Consider the following 17829-nt stretch of genomic DNA (forward strand, 5'->3'; position numbering starts at 1 on the left):
GTGGGCATGGCTGGACAGTGTGGGAGCCCATAGCGATGGGAAGGAGTTTAGATTTTATTTTGATTGCAGTGAAAGCTTTCGGAGGGATTTAAGGAGGAGAATGTCATGATCTGATTTCCATTTTTAAAAGATCACTTGGACTGCTGCGTTAAGAATTGACTACAGAAGGTGTGTTCTTTGTGGCTGTGTTTTAAATGCCAGGCCAATATTCTCTGTATCGGGGAGGGTAGCCTTGAGGCCCTTGTATTCTAGCCGCAAAGATGGGGGTCTGAGGATATGTTTGTCCAAGAGTTGTCTCTAATCAATTGTCCGCTTCTCCTGGAGAAGCACACCCAGGGGACAACATACTGGTGCCCCACTGTTCTCTGGGGTATCAGAGAGGACTCAGTCTAGGAACCGGGGAAAGTAAAAATCCTCCCTCAATCAATGAAGTTTCTGTGATGGGTATGTTTTTTCTTTCTAGGTATGTGTTACCCTAAGATAAAGCAGTCTTTTTTTTTTTTTTTTTCACTTTTGAAAGTTTGTTGCATTCTACACATTCTTCAGGCTCCAGAAGAGAGATTTATTTTGTCACGTCTGGATGCCATTTGAAAGGCAAACCTTGGCTACCAGAAAAGCTACAGTCTTCTTCCTCCCCAGAGCATCCCCCTTTCCTTACCCCCCCCATTATTTACTGGAAGGAATCATCCTTTTTCCCTCCTGCCTCCAGTCTCTTGTCCTTGGCAGCCCCTTGACTTCAACCCTGAGTTGCGTATGTCATCAGAACGCCCAGTGGCAGCTCAGAAATCACGGCCAGGTTCAACATAAATTCCGTCTTGCTTAGGCAGCTTTGCATAATAAGTCCCTGAAAAGTCTTCACCAGGGTAGATGCTGGAAAAGGGATTTATTGGGTCTAGCAGGCCTGAACATCAGACTGCATGGCATTTAAGTCATGATGGGAGTTTTAGGTTCAAATTCTTCATTGGACTTGGCTTTTGCAAGGCGATACCCTTCTCCCCAAGGTGCCTTTCCTGTGACATTATGAAGGTCAGAGTTACTGCCAGAGTGACTTAAAGAAAGTCACCATCTCCTCCATAAATTTGCGTTCAGCAGGCCTCTTGGATGTTATGTGAGGGGTGAGGATTTCTGTGGGACTAGTCTGCTATAGGTTAGGGTTGCTTTGTCCATGCCAGCTGCCAGGAAAAAAAAAATTTCAGGAACAAACCCAGCTGAGTTAAAGTCAGTTAACTGGGCTGTCCTGCTCTGCCATTAGAACGTGGCCAAAAGAGCATCACAAGGCCCTCTTGTTCTTCCCCTTGCCTTGGAGGTTGGGGAGCCATCTTTAGGTCAGTGAGTCTCCTATGTCTCAGAATCACTGGGGCGTCTGTCAGAAACACAGATGTCTGGATTACACGCCAGACCAGCGGAAGCAGAATGTCACAGCCTCCCCCGCCCTCACCGATCCTGACACAAACCAAAGTTGGAGAGCTACTCCCTAGACCATTCTCCTGGAGAGTGGGGGGATGGCGTTCTGGATAAGCAGGGAAGGCGCATTTCCTGCATCAGCAGAGGAAGAGCTAGTTCCCCCCACCCAGGTGGTCTGATGACAGCACGGTATTCAGTGAGCTTCTCGAAAAGTTCAGAGAAGGGGGAATATGCTTTCTGTGTTTTGCAGAGTGCCATGAATTTTGCAGATGGAGAAATGAAAATCTGGAGAGCTGAAGGGATTTCTTTAAGATGCTAGGGAGCATTCAGGGAGATGGGAGCTTGCAGGACATCCGTTTTCAATCGGCCAAGCTGGCGCTCTGGAAAAGCTGGATGACTTCAGGGTCACCTCATCTGCATGTGGGGAGACATCATCCCAAGCATCTCAGCTGGGAAGCTTCCATTAGGATGGCCTGACATTTCAATCAAGTAATCAGTATTTATCATGTGCTTCTATATCCCAGCACTGGGATTGGTAGGGTAACATGGAAATATAGAACTCTTAGTTCCTGTCTTCAGGATTCCTCTGTTCTAGATGGGTGGGGAGAGAGAAGGAGGATGGTAGAGACTGGCCAAACACAACTGAGACAATCAGGGAGCTCTGAGAGGGCAGAGAGAAAACACTTAAGGGCAGGGGTAGCTGTGGAGGTATTCCAGAAGAGGCAGGCTTTCAGCCAGCCCTTGAACAGGTTAAGATTAGCCAGGCCAGGGGCAAGGGGCAAGAATTTCAGGTGGGAAGAAGAACCTGGATAACGTATATGGTTGGGGTCCGGGGGTAGGACTGTCTGATTCATCTATGCAGGAAGGTCGGATGAAGATTCATTCATTCATTCATTGTTCAATCCAACATGGCAAGCTCTGTGTTGGGCGTGGGGATAGAGCCACAGACAAGCCAGGGGCTGGCTCTGTACTCAGGCAGGCTTTGAATTCCTGATCATGCAACAGCTCCTCAGCTCTCCTTGATGCCTTACGCTTGGCCTCAGCCACCCTGCCGCCTCAGGTCTTGGGACAGATGTTTGGGTTGACGTCCCCCGGCCTCAAAGACACTTCGTCAGTGAGTGTGGTGTGTGGGGTGTGTGTTGCGTGGAGGGGGTCAACTAGCTGAAGCAGATGGTGTGCCACAGACTGGCAGAAAATGCTCCTCTCTGAGGGGAGGAGAAAGGAGCCACTGTTGATGAAAGGGATTTCCCTCTGTGTGCCAGGGGTTCCTTGTCATTTAATTCTCTCACAGACCTGAAGTAGGGGTTGCGGGAAGCAGAGCTGGGATGTGGGGAGGGTAAGTAACCTGCCCCGGGGGTTGTATAACTAGTCAGCCTTATTGCTGGGCTCAGATCTGCCTGATTCCACGTCTCTGTTCTTTCTGTTCCCCCCCAATCCCTTGGCTCTCCAAGGGTGCTGTCAGCCTCCAGAGGAAATTGGGCACCAGTGGGAGCCATCTTGGCTTCCATCCTGAGGCGTGAAAGACTAAAAACTGGGCTCCAGGGACATTTCTTTTTGTCAGGATGGGTAGAAGAGCTGTAGTGATTATAGTCAGGGGACTGCTGCAGTAACCCAGGAGCCGGGTGTTGAGGACTGAACGGGAGTGGTTGCAGGCATTTTCTTGAATTTTTTTTTTGGCAAGTTGTGACTAGACCTCCATGCAGTCTAAATCACCAATCTATAACCTATACGTGCAACAAACTGAAGACTGTCCAAGTGGAAACACCTGTATGTGTAGGAGTTGTTGAATGTGGTTCATCGGTGTGCTGGGCTCTGTGCTGACGGCAGGGGATAAGTCAGGAAAAAGGCCAGGCTTACAGGGTCACTGGAGCACCTGTGTGGTTTAGTGCAAAGCCTGGTGGCTGTGTGTGGCAGTCCTGCAGATGTGGTCTCTGCCCTCATAGGGTTTATAGTCTTGGAAAGAAGACCGACATTAAGCATGGTATGGAATTGAAATTGACCTCATGAAGACTGTTGCCATCTTTGTTGGAAGAGGACAGAATGAGGGAAGAAGGGGACTGGCATCATGCTCCACCATCCTCTAGAGGCCTTTCCTCTTTTAAATATCAGAAACACCGCTTTAGCTTGGTCTGCTGTGACAGAATACCTGAGATTGAGTGGCTTAAACACCAGAGATTCATTTACTTCCCCAGATATTTATGTCTGGAGGCTGGGAAGCCCGCGATTAGGGTGCCAGCATGGTCTTGTTCTGGTGAGAAACTTCTTGGCTTGTAGATGGCTGCCTTTTTGCTGTGTGCTCACATGGGAGAGAGAGAGAGAAACAGAGGGAGAGAGAGAGAGAGAGACAGAGATGGAGGCGGGGAGAGAGAGAGAGAATGAGAGAGGCTGGTCATTTTCTCGTCTCTTTTTTTTTTTTTTTTTTAAGATTTTATGTATTTATTCAACAGAGAGACAGTACAAGTAAGCAGAGCAGCAGGCAGAGAGAGAAGGAGAAGCAGGCTCTCCGCTGAGCAGGAAGCCTGATGCGGGACTCGATCCCAGGACCCCGGAATCATGACCCGAGCTGAGGGCAGATGCTTAACCAACTGAGGCACCCAGGCGCCCCATTTCTCGTCTCTTCTTATAGGGGCACCAATCCCATCATAAGGGCTCTATCCTCATGAACTAATTACCTCCCAAAGTCCCATCTCCAAATATGAGAACTTGGTGGGGGGTTAGGGCTTCAACTCATGAATTTCAGGCAAAACAATTCAGTCCACAGCAAATTACCCACCTGGCTTTCTTTGAAGGGCAGCTCTAGGAACAGTGTCACTGTGAGGAAAATGGAAAGCTTCTTCTGCCTGGCCAAATATTGCCCCCCACTAGCTAGGTTATCATAAAGTGCTGCGTCAATGGGAGACGGCTTTCCACAGCGCAGTTAGAGTTAAATGTATTTAAATGTATACAGGAGGAAGTTAGCATATTGGGTTCGATGAGACTTAATGTGCATTTGTGGGCGGTGGTGGAATGGTGGGCAGCTGGATGAGACAGAAGGAAATCCAGGTGCCCACAGCGAAGAGGAGGGGCCCATGGTGGGGAAGGAGGGGCCAGAGAGCCTGCCACAGGCTAGGTCTTCTTGTTATCTCTGCTTATCTCTGTTTATGTGCGCAAATAGCAATGATGGGCCAAGGTCCTGTTTTTACAGTCAAAGGGGACTGACTGGTGGCTATGCAGTGGGGATGGAGAGAAGAGGAGACTTCCTGAGAAATGAAAGACTCCAATGCCAGATGGGATGAAGGAAAGGGAAGGGTCAAGGACACCTTGCTGGGGAGATATAGGAGCAGTGTTCTCTTGGGTCTCACCCCCCCACCCCAGCAGAAGAATGGAGACTCTGGGGAGGGAGCAGGCTTCTGGCAGGACATGAGGAATTTGCTTCTGGACACATGTTTGGGCTATGGCAGGACACCTGTTTTTGGGTCAGAACACAGGACCAGAGGGATGGGGAAGAGGGATGAGCCCCAGATGTCTGGGTGGGAGGGTAGGACCAGAGAATCAGCTCAGGGCAGTGGATATGGAATTGAAGGGAATAGAGGAGGTGTTAAGAGAGAGAGGTAGAAGTATGAGGAAGAAAAAGGAGCAGAGGGTCTTGGAGGGGCTGGGATGGGCTCTGAAAAGCACATCTGGAGCCCAGTTGGCAGTCATTTCAGAGAAGTCTTATTTATACCCGTTCAAATCCTCTTTGGTTCCCTGGAATCCCTTTTTCCACAGATAGGCTCAAGGAGGGTCAGTGGAAAGCTCTAAGAACTACGGCTTTCTTATTCCAGATTTGATCACTGAGGGATCTCACCCCTCACGGTGCCCCCAGAACAGGACAGCCAGCGCTGTGCCAGGCCACAAGGATGTGGGGTGGGGTGCGCTCCTGCTCTGGCAGAGAGCCCCGCAATTTGTTCCCCTGTGCCTTTTCTGCTTCTGATCGCAGCCATGGGTAGCCTGAACTAGGCTGTTGATGAGAACATCATTGTACTCTGCCTTGTGCCAGCTTCTTCCAGCCCAAGACATCTATCATCCCGTGGTAATCCAGCCCCCTTGGTTTGATGCAGACAGGTGATGGCTGAGGCTGGGCTGTGCCTGACCCAGCCTGGGGCATGCTGGTCTCTGCTCCACAAAATGAGTCATTCACTGCCAGCCTTTCCCCGCTCTCTCTGCCCCTTGCAACTTGAATGCAAATGTCACCCGTGGGACCCTATCATTGTGGGTTTTTTTTTTTTTTTTTTTAAAGATATCCCGTATTGAAAAGGACATTTGTCCTCTCTCCTGTTTAAATTGCTTTCCACAGGTTAGGGAGACCTGGCCATCGATTTTCTTCTAGAGAACAGAACAAGCCCTGTGAAGATTTTGGCTAATTAACTTTTGGAGAGGTGCTGCTTGAATTTATCAAAAAGGCTGAAGTCTCTTTTCTCTTCTTGTATCTTGAAAAAGGCTTTAAACTTTTGTTTCCGAGTCGCTGCCAACGCCTGGTCTGTTTAAAAGTGACTTCCCTGGAGACAGGGGCAGGGAGGGTGTTGGATGTCACATTTTTACAGGTTCAATCTTTAATACCGTTGTTCCAGTCTGGAGAAGGGTTTCTCTGTTTATGTAAGAGAAGTATCGTTCACACAAAGATTATGTTTAAAAATACACATTTGCCCCCCCGCCCCAGCACGCCTGTTACTCATAACATTCCATGTTATGGAAAGTGGAAAGTATTTAAGATGAAATTAATTTTCGCCCCGTGTACCACTTTGTTTGACGTTCTCATTTCATTTGGTGTGGGGCACCAACTTGGTCAAACTCACTTTTCATTTTCAGCAGCTTCCCTTTTTTCTTCCTCTCTTTGGGACCATTGGAAGCAAGTTAGGAGCGTCTCAGGATGCTAAGTCTAAGTCTAATTTGAGATGCCGCTGTTGTGTTCTTTGATCCCGGCTTCCAGAGTTTGTTTTGAAGATGGAAACCTTCTCTCCAGTCCCTGAGTTCTAGGGTGCCATTTGCTTGGCTTATGGATTCTCCTTCAGCATAATTTCTGGGGTTAGAAGAGTTAAATCTATTTTGGCCATCTGCCAAAACATCGTGGGAAACCAGATGACTGTTTCTCACATTGGACACCTCTCTGTTACGTGTTCTTGTCAGTTCTCATCAATGTGGCGCGGCTGGTCGCTGTTTTGTGAAGGAGCTGGAGCACGCAGGACACCCTGGATGGGGCTGGGTGTCATCTTGGCTGGGCGGAAACTGTCTGGGAAAGTTCTGTCGCGCTGAGCTATGTCGAGTTATCAGTGGAGGCATTGAAGCTGGTGGGACCCAGATGTGAATGCTTTGTAGGAAATGGTTCTTTATTTTTGATCAATCTCATGATCCTTGTTACCATCTTTGATTACATCAGCTCATGTTCCGTTTTATAGCATTTTAATGGGCTTCCATCCCCCCAATTCATTTCCAGCTGTGTGGCTATTATAATTTGATTACAGTTTGGTTTTGCAACTGCTAGGACAACTTTCTGAGCACGTTATGCCTTCCTTGTGAGGCTGAAGATGTTCAGAGGGGGAAAAGGAGCAAGGGGCACTTTTTTTTTTTTTTTTTTTAAAGAGGTATGTCAATAAGTAATTTCCAAAAGATGCCTCAGTAGCTTTCATGGTTGTATCCTCCCAGAATAAGAAATTTGTTTAAACTCTTTGGTAGACTCTGACCTGATTATTTTCTTTTTAAGAGTATAGAAAAATTCCTCTCAAATTTTGCTTTCTTTAGTTCTCTATTTTGTTTAAGAAATACATTTTTTATTTATTTAATTTTTTTTAAGAAATACATTTTTTATAAAGATTTTATTTATTTATTTGACACAGAGAGAGATCACTAGCAGGCAGAGAGGCAGGCAGAGAGAGGGAGGGAAGCAGTCTCCCCGCTGAGCAGAGAGCCCGATGCGGGGCTCGATCCCAGGACCCTAAGATCATGACCTGAGCCGAAGGCAGCGGCTTAACCCACTGAGCCACCCAGGCGCCCCTAGAAATACATTATTTTTAACTTAGAGACTTTCTCACCCTGATTTTGGCTTCTTCAAATCTACATAGAACCAAAACAAAAGGACATTCATAATATCACTTCAAAATGAGCTACTTGATTCTCCTCTCTGGCCCAGCAATCCCTGTGGCTCCTCCCCTTCCTGCCTCCCCCACCCCCCCCAGCTCCCCACAAAGAAGTGCAAGTCTACTGGCAGAGGTTATGGTATTACATTTGTATTTCCTTGAGACATTTATTAACCTTCAACATGTGCCTGTCTTTTATTTGTTAGATATTTGATCTCCCTGATTTTTTTTCTTTACATTCAATCGATTTTATCAATGTTATATTTTTGGTCTTTGAAAAGGAGCCTATCTTAAAATTAGTAGCATCACCACATGTCCAAGGATACCCAAGATTCGGTAACATAAAATTTACTGTGCTTAATCTCATCACCACTCCAACAAATCAGAAAGGTCTTTCTCTTCATGTTTTAGACCCCAGGGATTAAATTATCTTGAATTCAAAATTCAACTATTGTTACAAATGCTTCCTTTGTTTTCAGTTAGACAGTTGTTTTTCTTTAAGCGTGTGGTTTAGTCACCTCCTTTCACCATAACAGCTCTGCTTTTATGGGATGTTTCCTCAGTCTTTCTTGTCTGTGTTTATATGGTTGTTTCTCTTCTATTGTATTGGAAAGCCATGCTTCTATGCTGGTGTTTTGGGTTCATTTTAGAGTGCCTTTGCCAGCAATTACTGAGAACAAAGTGTGGCTAAGGGAGGATGTGAATGAGGGGACTCTAGAAGCCTGAGCTCCCGGTAAACCCAGGTAGAAGATTGTTCCAGAACCTTCTATTCTGGAGCGGCACTTCATACTTCCTGGAACAGGGACTTGTCACTTGTCCGGGTGGTTTATCTAGGGGCCCTAGGCTCTTTGTTAAAAGGGATTCGAAATTCCCTGGTGGATCTGGTATGGGAAATAGAACCTGGTTGAGACCTGACACCAGCCTGGATTCTGCCCCTTGGCAAGGCTCTCGGTCTGAGTTGCCTGGGTCTTCATAACTCTGTAATGTCCCCAGGGAGGTAGGTGGGTAACATCAGTTTCCCTCTGGGTGTGTTTCCATTTTTCCCTGGCCTCAGTCCTCCTCTCTCCCTCTCCTGGGCAGGCTCGGGGACCAGTTCTACAAGGAAGCCATCGAGCACTGCCGCAGCTACAACTCGCGGCTCTGCGCAGAGCGCAGCGTGCGCCTCCCCTTCCTGGACTCGCAGACCGGGGTGGCCCAGAACAACTGCTACATCTGGATGGAGAAGAGGCACCGCGGCCCAGGTGAGCCCCGCCAGCCTGGCATGGGAGCATGTTCTGGCTTCCAGTCTGGATGGAGGAGGACTGGACGTCCCCCGGGAATCGCCGCGGTGTGGCTGGGGATGGGTAGGCTGTTCCGCGGGCCTGGGTTACTCTCTAGAAACTCAAGCACTTTTCTAGCTCTTGGCACGAGGTTCAGGGATGGTGTGGGGCAGTGAAGCCACTTGGTGGAGGAGGCAGCGGCAGAGTGAAAGAACTCAGGATTTAGCCCCCAAAAAGGGAAGACCGAGGACGCGACAGCCGTCTTTGTCTTTTGCCTTTGCTTCGCTGAATGGTTATAAACTGGAAATCCGCGGTCAGATCTGGGTTTGACGATTGGCTCCTTCATCCAACCTCTCTCCTTCAGCTTCCTCACCTGGAAAATGGGAATAATAATAGTATTTACTTCAGGACTTTATCAGGATTAAATGGAGATATTCCTAAAAGACATATGAGTTTGTGCACAGTATGTGCTCCAAAAATGCTGGCTGTAATTGTAGATATTACTATTATTGTTATTATGACACTAGTCTTCTAGGGGCCAGAGAACAGAATAAAGACCAGTGGGTGGAGATTAGGGAGGCAGCCAAAAGGATGCAGTTTTCTGGCTGTTTATGGGTGTATTTAAAAAAAATATTTTATTATGAAAAATTCCAAACCCATACAAAAGTGGAGAGAATAGTAAAATGAGTGTCCATGTACTAATCTCCTGGTGTCAACAATGATCCACTCATGGCCAGTCTTCTTAGACTCACCTCCCACGTCCCTCCTTGACCCTTGGTTATTTTGAGGTAATCCAAAGCAACAAATTATTTCATCTGTAAGTTTTTCAGTATGCATCCACAATAGCTACCAAAGCTCCAAGTTAATAATAAGACATTAATTGAATCAAATATTTGTTCAACATTTATTTCCCCCAGTAGCTGAAATCAGAATCCAAGTAGGATCCCTACATTGTTAATTGGCTGATGTGTTTCTGAAGCCATTTTAAGTCTGTAGGTCTTGGTGTGTGTGTGTGTGTGTGTGTGTGTGTGTGTGTATCTGTCTCTCACCCCCTTGCCTGTTATTTGTGGAAGAAACTGGGTTGTTTGCACTGTAGGGTTTCCCAGAGTCTGGATTTTCTGATTGCATCCTCATAGTGTTATTCCTGTGAACTGGTAGTTAGGACTAGAGACCCAAGCAGATTCAAGGGCAATTTTTTGGGGAGGGGGGGCAGGAACAACTCCTAAGTGGTGGTGTATACTTGCATCATGAGGCTCATGTTTCCTGGTTATCTCTCTTACTGATGTTAGCAGCCTTCGCTGATAGTTGCCTAGATCCTTTATTCAATTAAGGACTGCTAAAAGGTGACATTCAATTCAAGGGCTGTCACTATTTTTTCATTTATTAGCTCTGTAACCTATACAGAGAAACATCTCCTCATTAAAATTTTGGTTATTGTGAGGTATAGTTCCCTGATGAAAGGTGGGATAAATGATTTTGCCCCTTTATTTACCAGTTTATTTTATTTTATTGTTCATCATGATAAGTGTACTCTTTAACCCCTATCCCCTATTTCACACCCTCCCAACCTCCCCTCTGTTAACCATCAGTTTGTTCTCTGTAGTTAAGAGTCTGTTTCTTGGTTTGTCTCTCTCTCTTTCTCTCTTTTTTTTTTCTTTGCTTGTTTGTTTTGATTATTAAATTCCACATATTAATGAGATAATCATTTGTCTTTCTCTGACTGCCTTATTTTAACTTAGTATGGTACTCTGTAGCCCCATCCATGTTGTTACAAATGGTAAGATATCATTCTTTTTATGGCTGAATAATATTGTGTAATATTGTGTATATATACTACTTCCTCTGTACCCATTCATCTATCCATGGGCATTTGGGCTGCTTCCATAATTTGACTTTGTGAATAATGTATTTACCAGTTTTCAAAATAATGAGTTGGTTCCCTAGTATTCACCAAAGGTGATCAATAAAGTTATTATTTTGTTGAGTACCTGCATGGATTTATAGATTAAAACACACCGGATACATTTTAATCCATTGTAGCTATTACTCATATTGATGCTTCTATTGCCCCATCTTTGGTCAGTAGGGGTTTGGGCCAGTGTTGGTGTTTTGAAAGAATACCAGTCGTTTCAGATAACTACCTTGCTATCCTAATATTAAGATGGAGGTTTTAGGCTCATCTCATACACTTCCTGCCCAGACCTGGAACCCTCTATTTCTCTAAAAAACCTCTTGCCTTTTTGTAGGAAATGTTATTTAAAGACCATAATCTGGTGGTGCTTATTGTTCCTGGGTTGGTTGCTATTTCTAGGACTTTTTAGGGACCAGATCTAAGAAATATGATTTCTTTTCTGAAAAGAGAAAATACACCTATATTTCCCATTCATTTCAGTTTTACACAGTTTTTACTTAAGTCTCTTAATTGTCTGTCTCCTTTCTCCCACACTGAAAAAATCTTGGCTCTTAATGATGCTAACATAATTACTTATTTGTTTTATCCCACAACATACACACCAGAGTATCAGAACAAAATGAGACTTCCAATGATAAAATTACTGAAAATGGTTTCTTCTCCTACTCCTCCTCCTTTTTGTAATTCCTTTTGTCCTTAACGTATTGCCCATCAAGGATGTAGAGTCCAATTACTGTGTTTTAAGGTCACTTGAAAGAGTTCCTTAGGTGGTTGTGCCACTAACTGAATGCACAGTTGGATTTGTTTCATTTTGCTTTTACTTTTTAGGTATTCCTTTTTAAAAAAATTTCTTATAATTTCTTTGTCTTTTTAAAATTAGTTTTTATTTTGAATAATTGTAGATCCACAGGATGTTATGTTCTGTGTACTATGGATACATAGCAGATGGATCCCCCATATCCTCCACCCAGTTTCCCCCAATGGATACATCTTATGTAATCATAACACAATCTGGAAACCAGAAAATTTGATATTGGTAAACATGTGTGCATTGTTCAATGCCATTTCGTTACATGTCGAGATTTGTGGAACCACCTTTATAATCAAGATACAAAACTATTCTACCACCACAAAGATCTCCCTCATACTACCCCTTTATAATCATACTCACCTGCCCCTCTCATCATTTCAATAATTTTACAGTGTCTTAAACATTTCCTCTACACACACTGAAAACCTTGGCAGACAGAATTTTGCTTTAATTATCAAACCGTTAACTTAGAATATTTAAGAAAATGTCTATTGTATTTACTCACATTTTTACTCTTTAATCATTCGTTCTTCCTTCCTGGTGTTCCAAGGAGCCTTCTTTCATAATTCCTTTCTGATTAAGTACTTTCTTTAGCCATTCTTTTAAAGTAGATCTATTGGTAACAAGTTATCTTAAATTTTCTCTCTTCTGAGAATGTCTTGATTTTTTCCTTTTGTTCCAGAAGGATATTTTTGCTGGATATAAAATTCTGGGTTACTAGTCCTTTTATTTTTAGCATTTGAAAGATGTTTTGCATTTCCTTTTTGCATGCGATAAGGTTTGTGTTGAGACATTTGCTGTTATTCAAATTCTTTTCCTTTATAAGTGGGTTGTCATTTCTCTATCACTGCTTTCAAGACTTTGTCTTTAGTTCTCAGAAATTTAATTTTGATGTGTTTTGGTGTGGATTTGTTTGAGTTTACCTTTTTGGGATTTACTCAGCCTCTGAAATCTGTAGGTTTATATCTTTTGCCAAATTTAGGAACATTTCAGCTATTATTTTTTTGAATATATGTTTAACCACACTCTCTTTCCCTTATTCTTCTGGGACTCTATTAGCAAAATTTTTTTATTAATATGTAAAGTATTATTTTCTTCAGGGGTACAGGTCTGTGAATCATCAGTCTTACACAATTCATAGCACCCACCATACATAGCACATACCCCCCCCAATGTCCATACCCCAGCCACCCTCTCCCTCTCCTCCCACCCCTCAGAAACTCTCAGTTTGTTTCCAGAGATTAAGAGTCTTTTATGGTTTGTCTCCCTCCCAATCCCATATTGTTTCATTTTTACCCCCCTACCCCCATGACCCCCTGCTCTGCCTCTCAAATTCCTCTTAACAGAGATCATATGATAATTGTTTTCTCTGACTGACTTATTTTGCTTAGCATAATACCCTCTAGTCCCATCCATGTCATTGCAAATGGCAAGATTTTGTTTCTTTTGATGGCTGCATAATATTCCATCGTATATATATATACCACATCTTCTTTATCCATTCATCTGTTGATGGACATCTAGGTTCTTTCCATAGTTTGGCTATTGTGGACATTGCTACTGTAAACATTGGGGTGCATGTGCCCCTTCGGATAACTACATTTGTATCTTTAGGGTAAATACCCAGTAGTGCAGTCACTGGGTCATAGAGTAGCTCTACTGTCAACTCTTGGAGGAACCTCCATACTGTTTTCTATAGTGGCTGCACCAGCTTGCATTCCCACCAACAGTGTAGGAGGGTTCCTCTTTCTCTGCTTCCTCGCCAACATCTGTCATTTCCTGACTTGTTAATTTTAACCATTCTGACTGGTGTGAGATGGTATCTCACTGTGGTGTTGATTTGTATTTCCCTGATACTGAGTGATGTTGAACAGGTTTTCATGTGTCTGTTGGTTATTTGGATGTCTTCTTTGCAGAAATGCCTGTTCATGTCTTCTATCCATTTCTTGATTGGATTATTTGTTCTTTGGGTGTTGAGTTTGAGAAGTTCTTTATAGATTTTGGATACTAGCCCTTTATCTTATATGTCATTTACAAATATATTCTCCCATTCTGCCAGTTGCTTTTGGTTTTGTTGACTGTTTCCTTTGCTGTGCAAAAGGTTTTGATCTTGATGAAGTCCTAATAGTTCATTTTTGCCCTTATTCCCTTGCCTTTGGTAATGTTTCTAGGAAGAAGTTGCTGCGGCTGAGGTCAAAGAGGTTGCTATTTATTCTCCTCAAGGTTTTTGATAGACTCCTGTCTCACAATGAGGTCTTTCATCCATTTGAGTCTATTTTTGTGTGTGGTGTAAGGAAATGGTCCAGTTTCATTCTTCTGCATGTGGCTGTACAATTTTCCCAACACCATTTGCTGAAGAGACTTTTTTCCATTGGACATTATTTCCTGCTTTGTCGAAGATTAGTTGAACATACAGTTGAGGGTCCATTTCTGGGCTCTCTATTCCGTTCCATTGATCTATGTGTCTGTTTTTGTGTCAGTACCATACTGTCTTGATGGTTACAGTTTTGTAATAGAGCTTGAAGTCTGGAATTGTGATGCTACCAACTTTGTCTTTCTTTGTCAACATTCCTCTGGCTATTTGGGGTCTTTTCTGGTTCCATATAAATTTTAAGATTATTTGTTCCATTTCTTTGAAAAAAATAGATGGTATTTTGATAGGGGTTGCCTTAAATGTGTAGATTGCTTTAGGTAGCATGGACATTTTCACAATATTTGTTCTTCTAATCCATGAGCATGGAACGTTTTCCATTTCTTTGTGTCTTCCTCAATTTCTTTCATGAGTACTTTATGTTTTCTGAGTACAGATTCTTTGTCTCTTTGATTAGGTTTATTCCCAGGTATCTTATGGTTTTGGGTGCAGTTGTAAATGGGATTGACTCCTTAATTTCTCTTTCTTCTGTCTTGCTGTTGGTGTATAGAAATGCAACGGATTTCTGTGCATTGATTTTATATCCTGTCACTTTACTGAATTCCTGTATGAGTTCTAGCAGTTTAGGAGTGGAGTCTTTTGGGTTTTCCACATAAAGTATCATATCATTTGCAAAGCATGAGAGTTTGACTTCTTCTTTGCCAATTTGGATGCCTTTTATTTGTGTGTGTTGTCTGATTGCTGAGGCTAGGATGTCTAATACTATGTTGAATATCAGTGGTGGTAGTGGACAGCCCTGCCACAGTCCTGACCTTAGCAGAAAAGCTTTCAGTTTTTCCCTATGGAGAATGATATATGCTGTGCGTTTTTCATAGATGGCTTTGATGATATTGACATATGTACCCTCTGTCCCTACACTGTGCTGTACTTTGTCAAATGCTTTTTCAGCATCTATTGAGAGTATCATATGGTTTTTGTTCTTTCTTTTATTAATGTGTTGTATCACATTGATTGATTTACGGATATTGAACCAACCGTGCAGTCCAGGAATAAATCCTACTTGGTCATGATGAATAATGCTTTTAATGTACTGTTGGATCCTATTGGCTAGTATTTTGGTAAGAATTTTTGCATCTGTGTTCATCAAGGATATTGGTCTGTAATTATCCTTTTTGATGAGGTCTTTGTCTGATTTTGGGATCAAGGTCATGCTGGCCTCATAAAATGAGTTTGGAAGTTTTCCTTCCATTTCTATTTTTTGGAACAGTTTCAGGATAATGGGTATTAATTCTTCTTTAAATGTTTGGTATTTAAAGCCATCTGACCCTGGACTCATGTTGGGAGACTTTTTTTTTAATTTTAAAGACTTTATTTATTTATTTGACAGAGATCACAAGTAGGCAGGGAGGCAGGCAGAGAGAGAGGAAGAAGCTGGCTCCCTGCTGAGCAGAGAGCCTGATGCAGGGCTCAATCCCAAGACCCTGGGATCATGACCTGAGCTGAAGGCAGAGGCTTTAACCCACTGAGCCACCCAGGCGCCCCTTTTTGGGAGATTTTTGATGACTGCTTCAATCTCCTTACAGGTTATGGGTCTGTTCAGGTTTTCTGTTTCTTCCTGGTTCAGTTTTGGTAGTTTATATGTCTCTAGGAATACATCCATTTCTTTCAGATTGTCAATTTTGCTAGTGTATAGTTGCTCATAATATGTTCTTATAATTGTTTGTATTTCTTTGGTGTTGGTTGTGAGCTCTCCTCTTTCATTCATGATTTTATTAATTTAGGTCCTTTCTCTTTTCTTTTTGATAAGTCTGGCCAGGGGTTTATCAATCTTATTAATTCTTTCAAAGAACCAGCTCCTAGTTTTGTTGATTTGTTCTACTGTTCTTTTGGTTTCTATTTCATTGATTTCTGCTCTGATCTTGATTATTTCTCTTCTCCTGCTGGGTTTAGGCTTTCTTTGCTGTTCTTTCTCCAGCTCCTTTAGGTGTAGGGTTAGGTTGTGTACTTGAGATTTTTCTTGTTTCTTGAGAAAGGTTTGTATTGCTATATACTTTCCTCTCGGGACTGCCTTTTCTGTGTCCCAAAGATTTTTGAACAGTTGTGTTTTCATTTTCATTTGTTTCCATGAATTTTTAAAAATTCTTCTTTAATTTCCTGGTTGACCCATTCATTCTTTAGTAGGATGCTTTTTAGTCTCCATGTATTTGAGTTCTTCCCAACTTTCCTCTTGTGGTTGAGTTTTCGTTTCAAAGCATTGTGGTCTGAAAATATGTAGAGAATGATCCTAATCTTTTGGTACCAGTTGAGACCTGATTTGTGACCCAGGATGTGATTTATTCTGGAGAATGTTCCATGTGCACTAGAGAAGAGTGTGTATTTTCTCTTGCTTTGGGATGGAATGTTCTGAATATATCTCTGATGTCCTTCTGGTCCAGTGTATCATTTAAAGCCTTTATTTTCTTGTTGATCTTTTGCTTAGATGATCTATTTCAGTGACGGGGGTGTTAAAGTCCCCTACTATTACTGTATTATTGTTGATGTGTTTCTTTGATTGTTATTAATTGGTTTGTATAATTGGCTGCTACCATGTTAGGGCATAGATACTTAAAATTGTTAGAGCTTGTTGGACAGACACTTTAAGTATGATATAGTGTCCTTCTTCATCTCTTATTATAGTCTTTGGCTTCAAATCTAATTTATCTGATATGAGGATTGTCACGCCAGCTTTCTTTTGGTGTCCATTAGCATGGCACATTTTTTTCCACCCCCTCACTTTAAATCTGGAGGTGACTTTGGGTCTAAAATGAGTTTCTTGCAGACAGCATGTTGATGTTTTTTTTTTTTTTCCCTTTATTTTTAATTTTTTATTGTTTTTCAGCATAACAGTATTCATTATTTTTGCACCACACCCAGTGCTCCATGCAATCTGTGCCCTCTACAATACCCACCACCTGGTGCCCCCAACCTCCCACCCCCCCACCCCTTCAAAATTCTCAGATCGTTTTTCAGAGTCCATAGTCTCTCATGGTTCACCTCCCCTTCCAATTTCCCTCAACTCCCTTCTCCTCTCCATCTCCCCTTGTCCTCCATGCTATTTGTTATGCTCCACAAATAAGTGAAACCATATGATAATTGACTCTCTCTGCTTGACTTATTTCACTCAGCATAATCTCTTCCAGTCCCCTCCATGTTGCTACAAAACTTGGGTATTCATCCTTTCTTTTTTCTTTTCTTTTTTTTTTTTTTACAGCTTTATAAACATATATTTTTATCCCCAGGGGTACAGGTCTGCGAATCGCCAGGTTTACACACTTCACAGCACTCACCATAGCACATACCCTCCCCAATATCCATAACCCCACCCCCCTCTCCCAACCCCCTCCCCCCATCAACCCTCAGTTTGTTTTGTGAGATTAAGAGTCACTTATGGTTTGTCTCTCTCCCAATCCCATCTTGTTTCATTTACTCTTCTCCTACCCCCTCAACCCCCCATGTTGCATCTCCTCTCCCTCATATCAGGGAGATCATATGATAGTTGTCTTTCTCCGATTGACTTATTTCGCTAAGCATGATACCCTCTAGTTCCATCCACGTCGTCGCAAATGGCAAGATTTCATTTCTTTTGATGGCTGCATAGTATTCCATTGTGTATATATACCACATCTTCTTTATCCATTCGTCTGTAGATGGACATCTAGGTTCTTTCCATAGTTTGGCTATTGTAGACATTGCTGCTATAAACATTCGGGTGCACGTGCCCCTTCGGATCACTACGTTTGTATCTTTAGGGTAAATACCCAGCAGTGCAATTGCAGGGTCATAGGGTAGTTCTATTTTCAACATTTTGAGGAACCTCCATGCTGTTTTTCCAGAGTGGTTGCACCAGCTTGCATTCCCACCAACAGTGTAGGAGGGTTCCCCTTTCTCCGCATCCTCGCCAGCATCTGTCATTTCCTGACTTGTTAATTTTAGCCATTCTG

At 42.9% G+C, this 17829-nt stretch overlaps 1 protein-coding gene across 3 annotated transcripts in view; it reads left to right on the forward strand.

Annotated features, from left to right (window-relative positions):
* Positions 1-8415: 8415 nt before the first annotated feature.
* DPF3 (double PHD fingers 3) overlaps positions 8416-17829 on the forward strand; it is a 172565-nt gene continuing 163151 nt past the window's right edge. For all 3 annotated transcript variants that reach the window (XR_007128546.1, XM_047736071.1, XM_047736072.1), the window contains exons 1-2: positions 8416-8493; positions 8577-8737. Coding sequence is in view for 2 of the 3 variants with exons in the window: in XM_047736071.1 (XP_047592027.1) it covers positions 8480-8493; positions 8577-8737 (175 nt within the window). In the remaining variant the exon portion in view is untranslated. The remainder of the gene's footprint in view (positions 8494-8576; positions 8738-17829) is intronic.

Source organism: Lutra lutra, chromosome 7, assembly GCF_902655055.1.
Source record: "Lutra lutra chromosome 7, mLutLut1.2, whole genome shotgun sequence".
Lineage (NCBI taxonomy): Eukaryota > Metazoa > Chordata > Mammalia > Carnivora > Mustelidae > Lutra > Lutra lutra.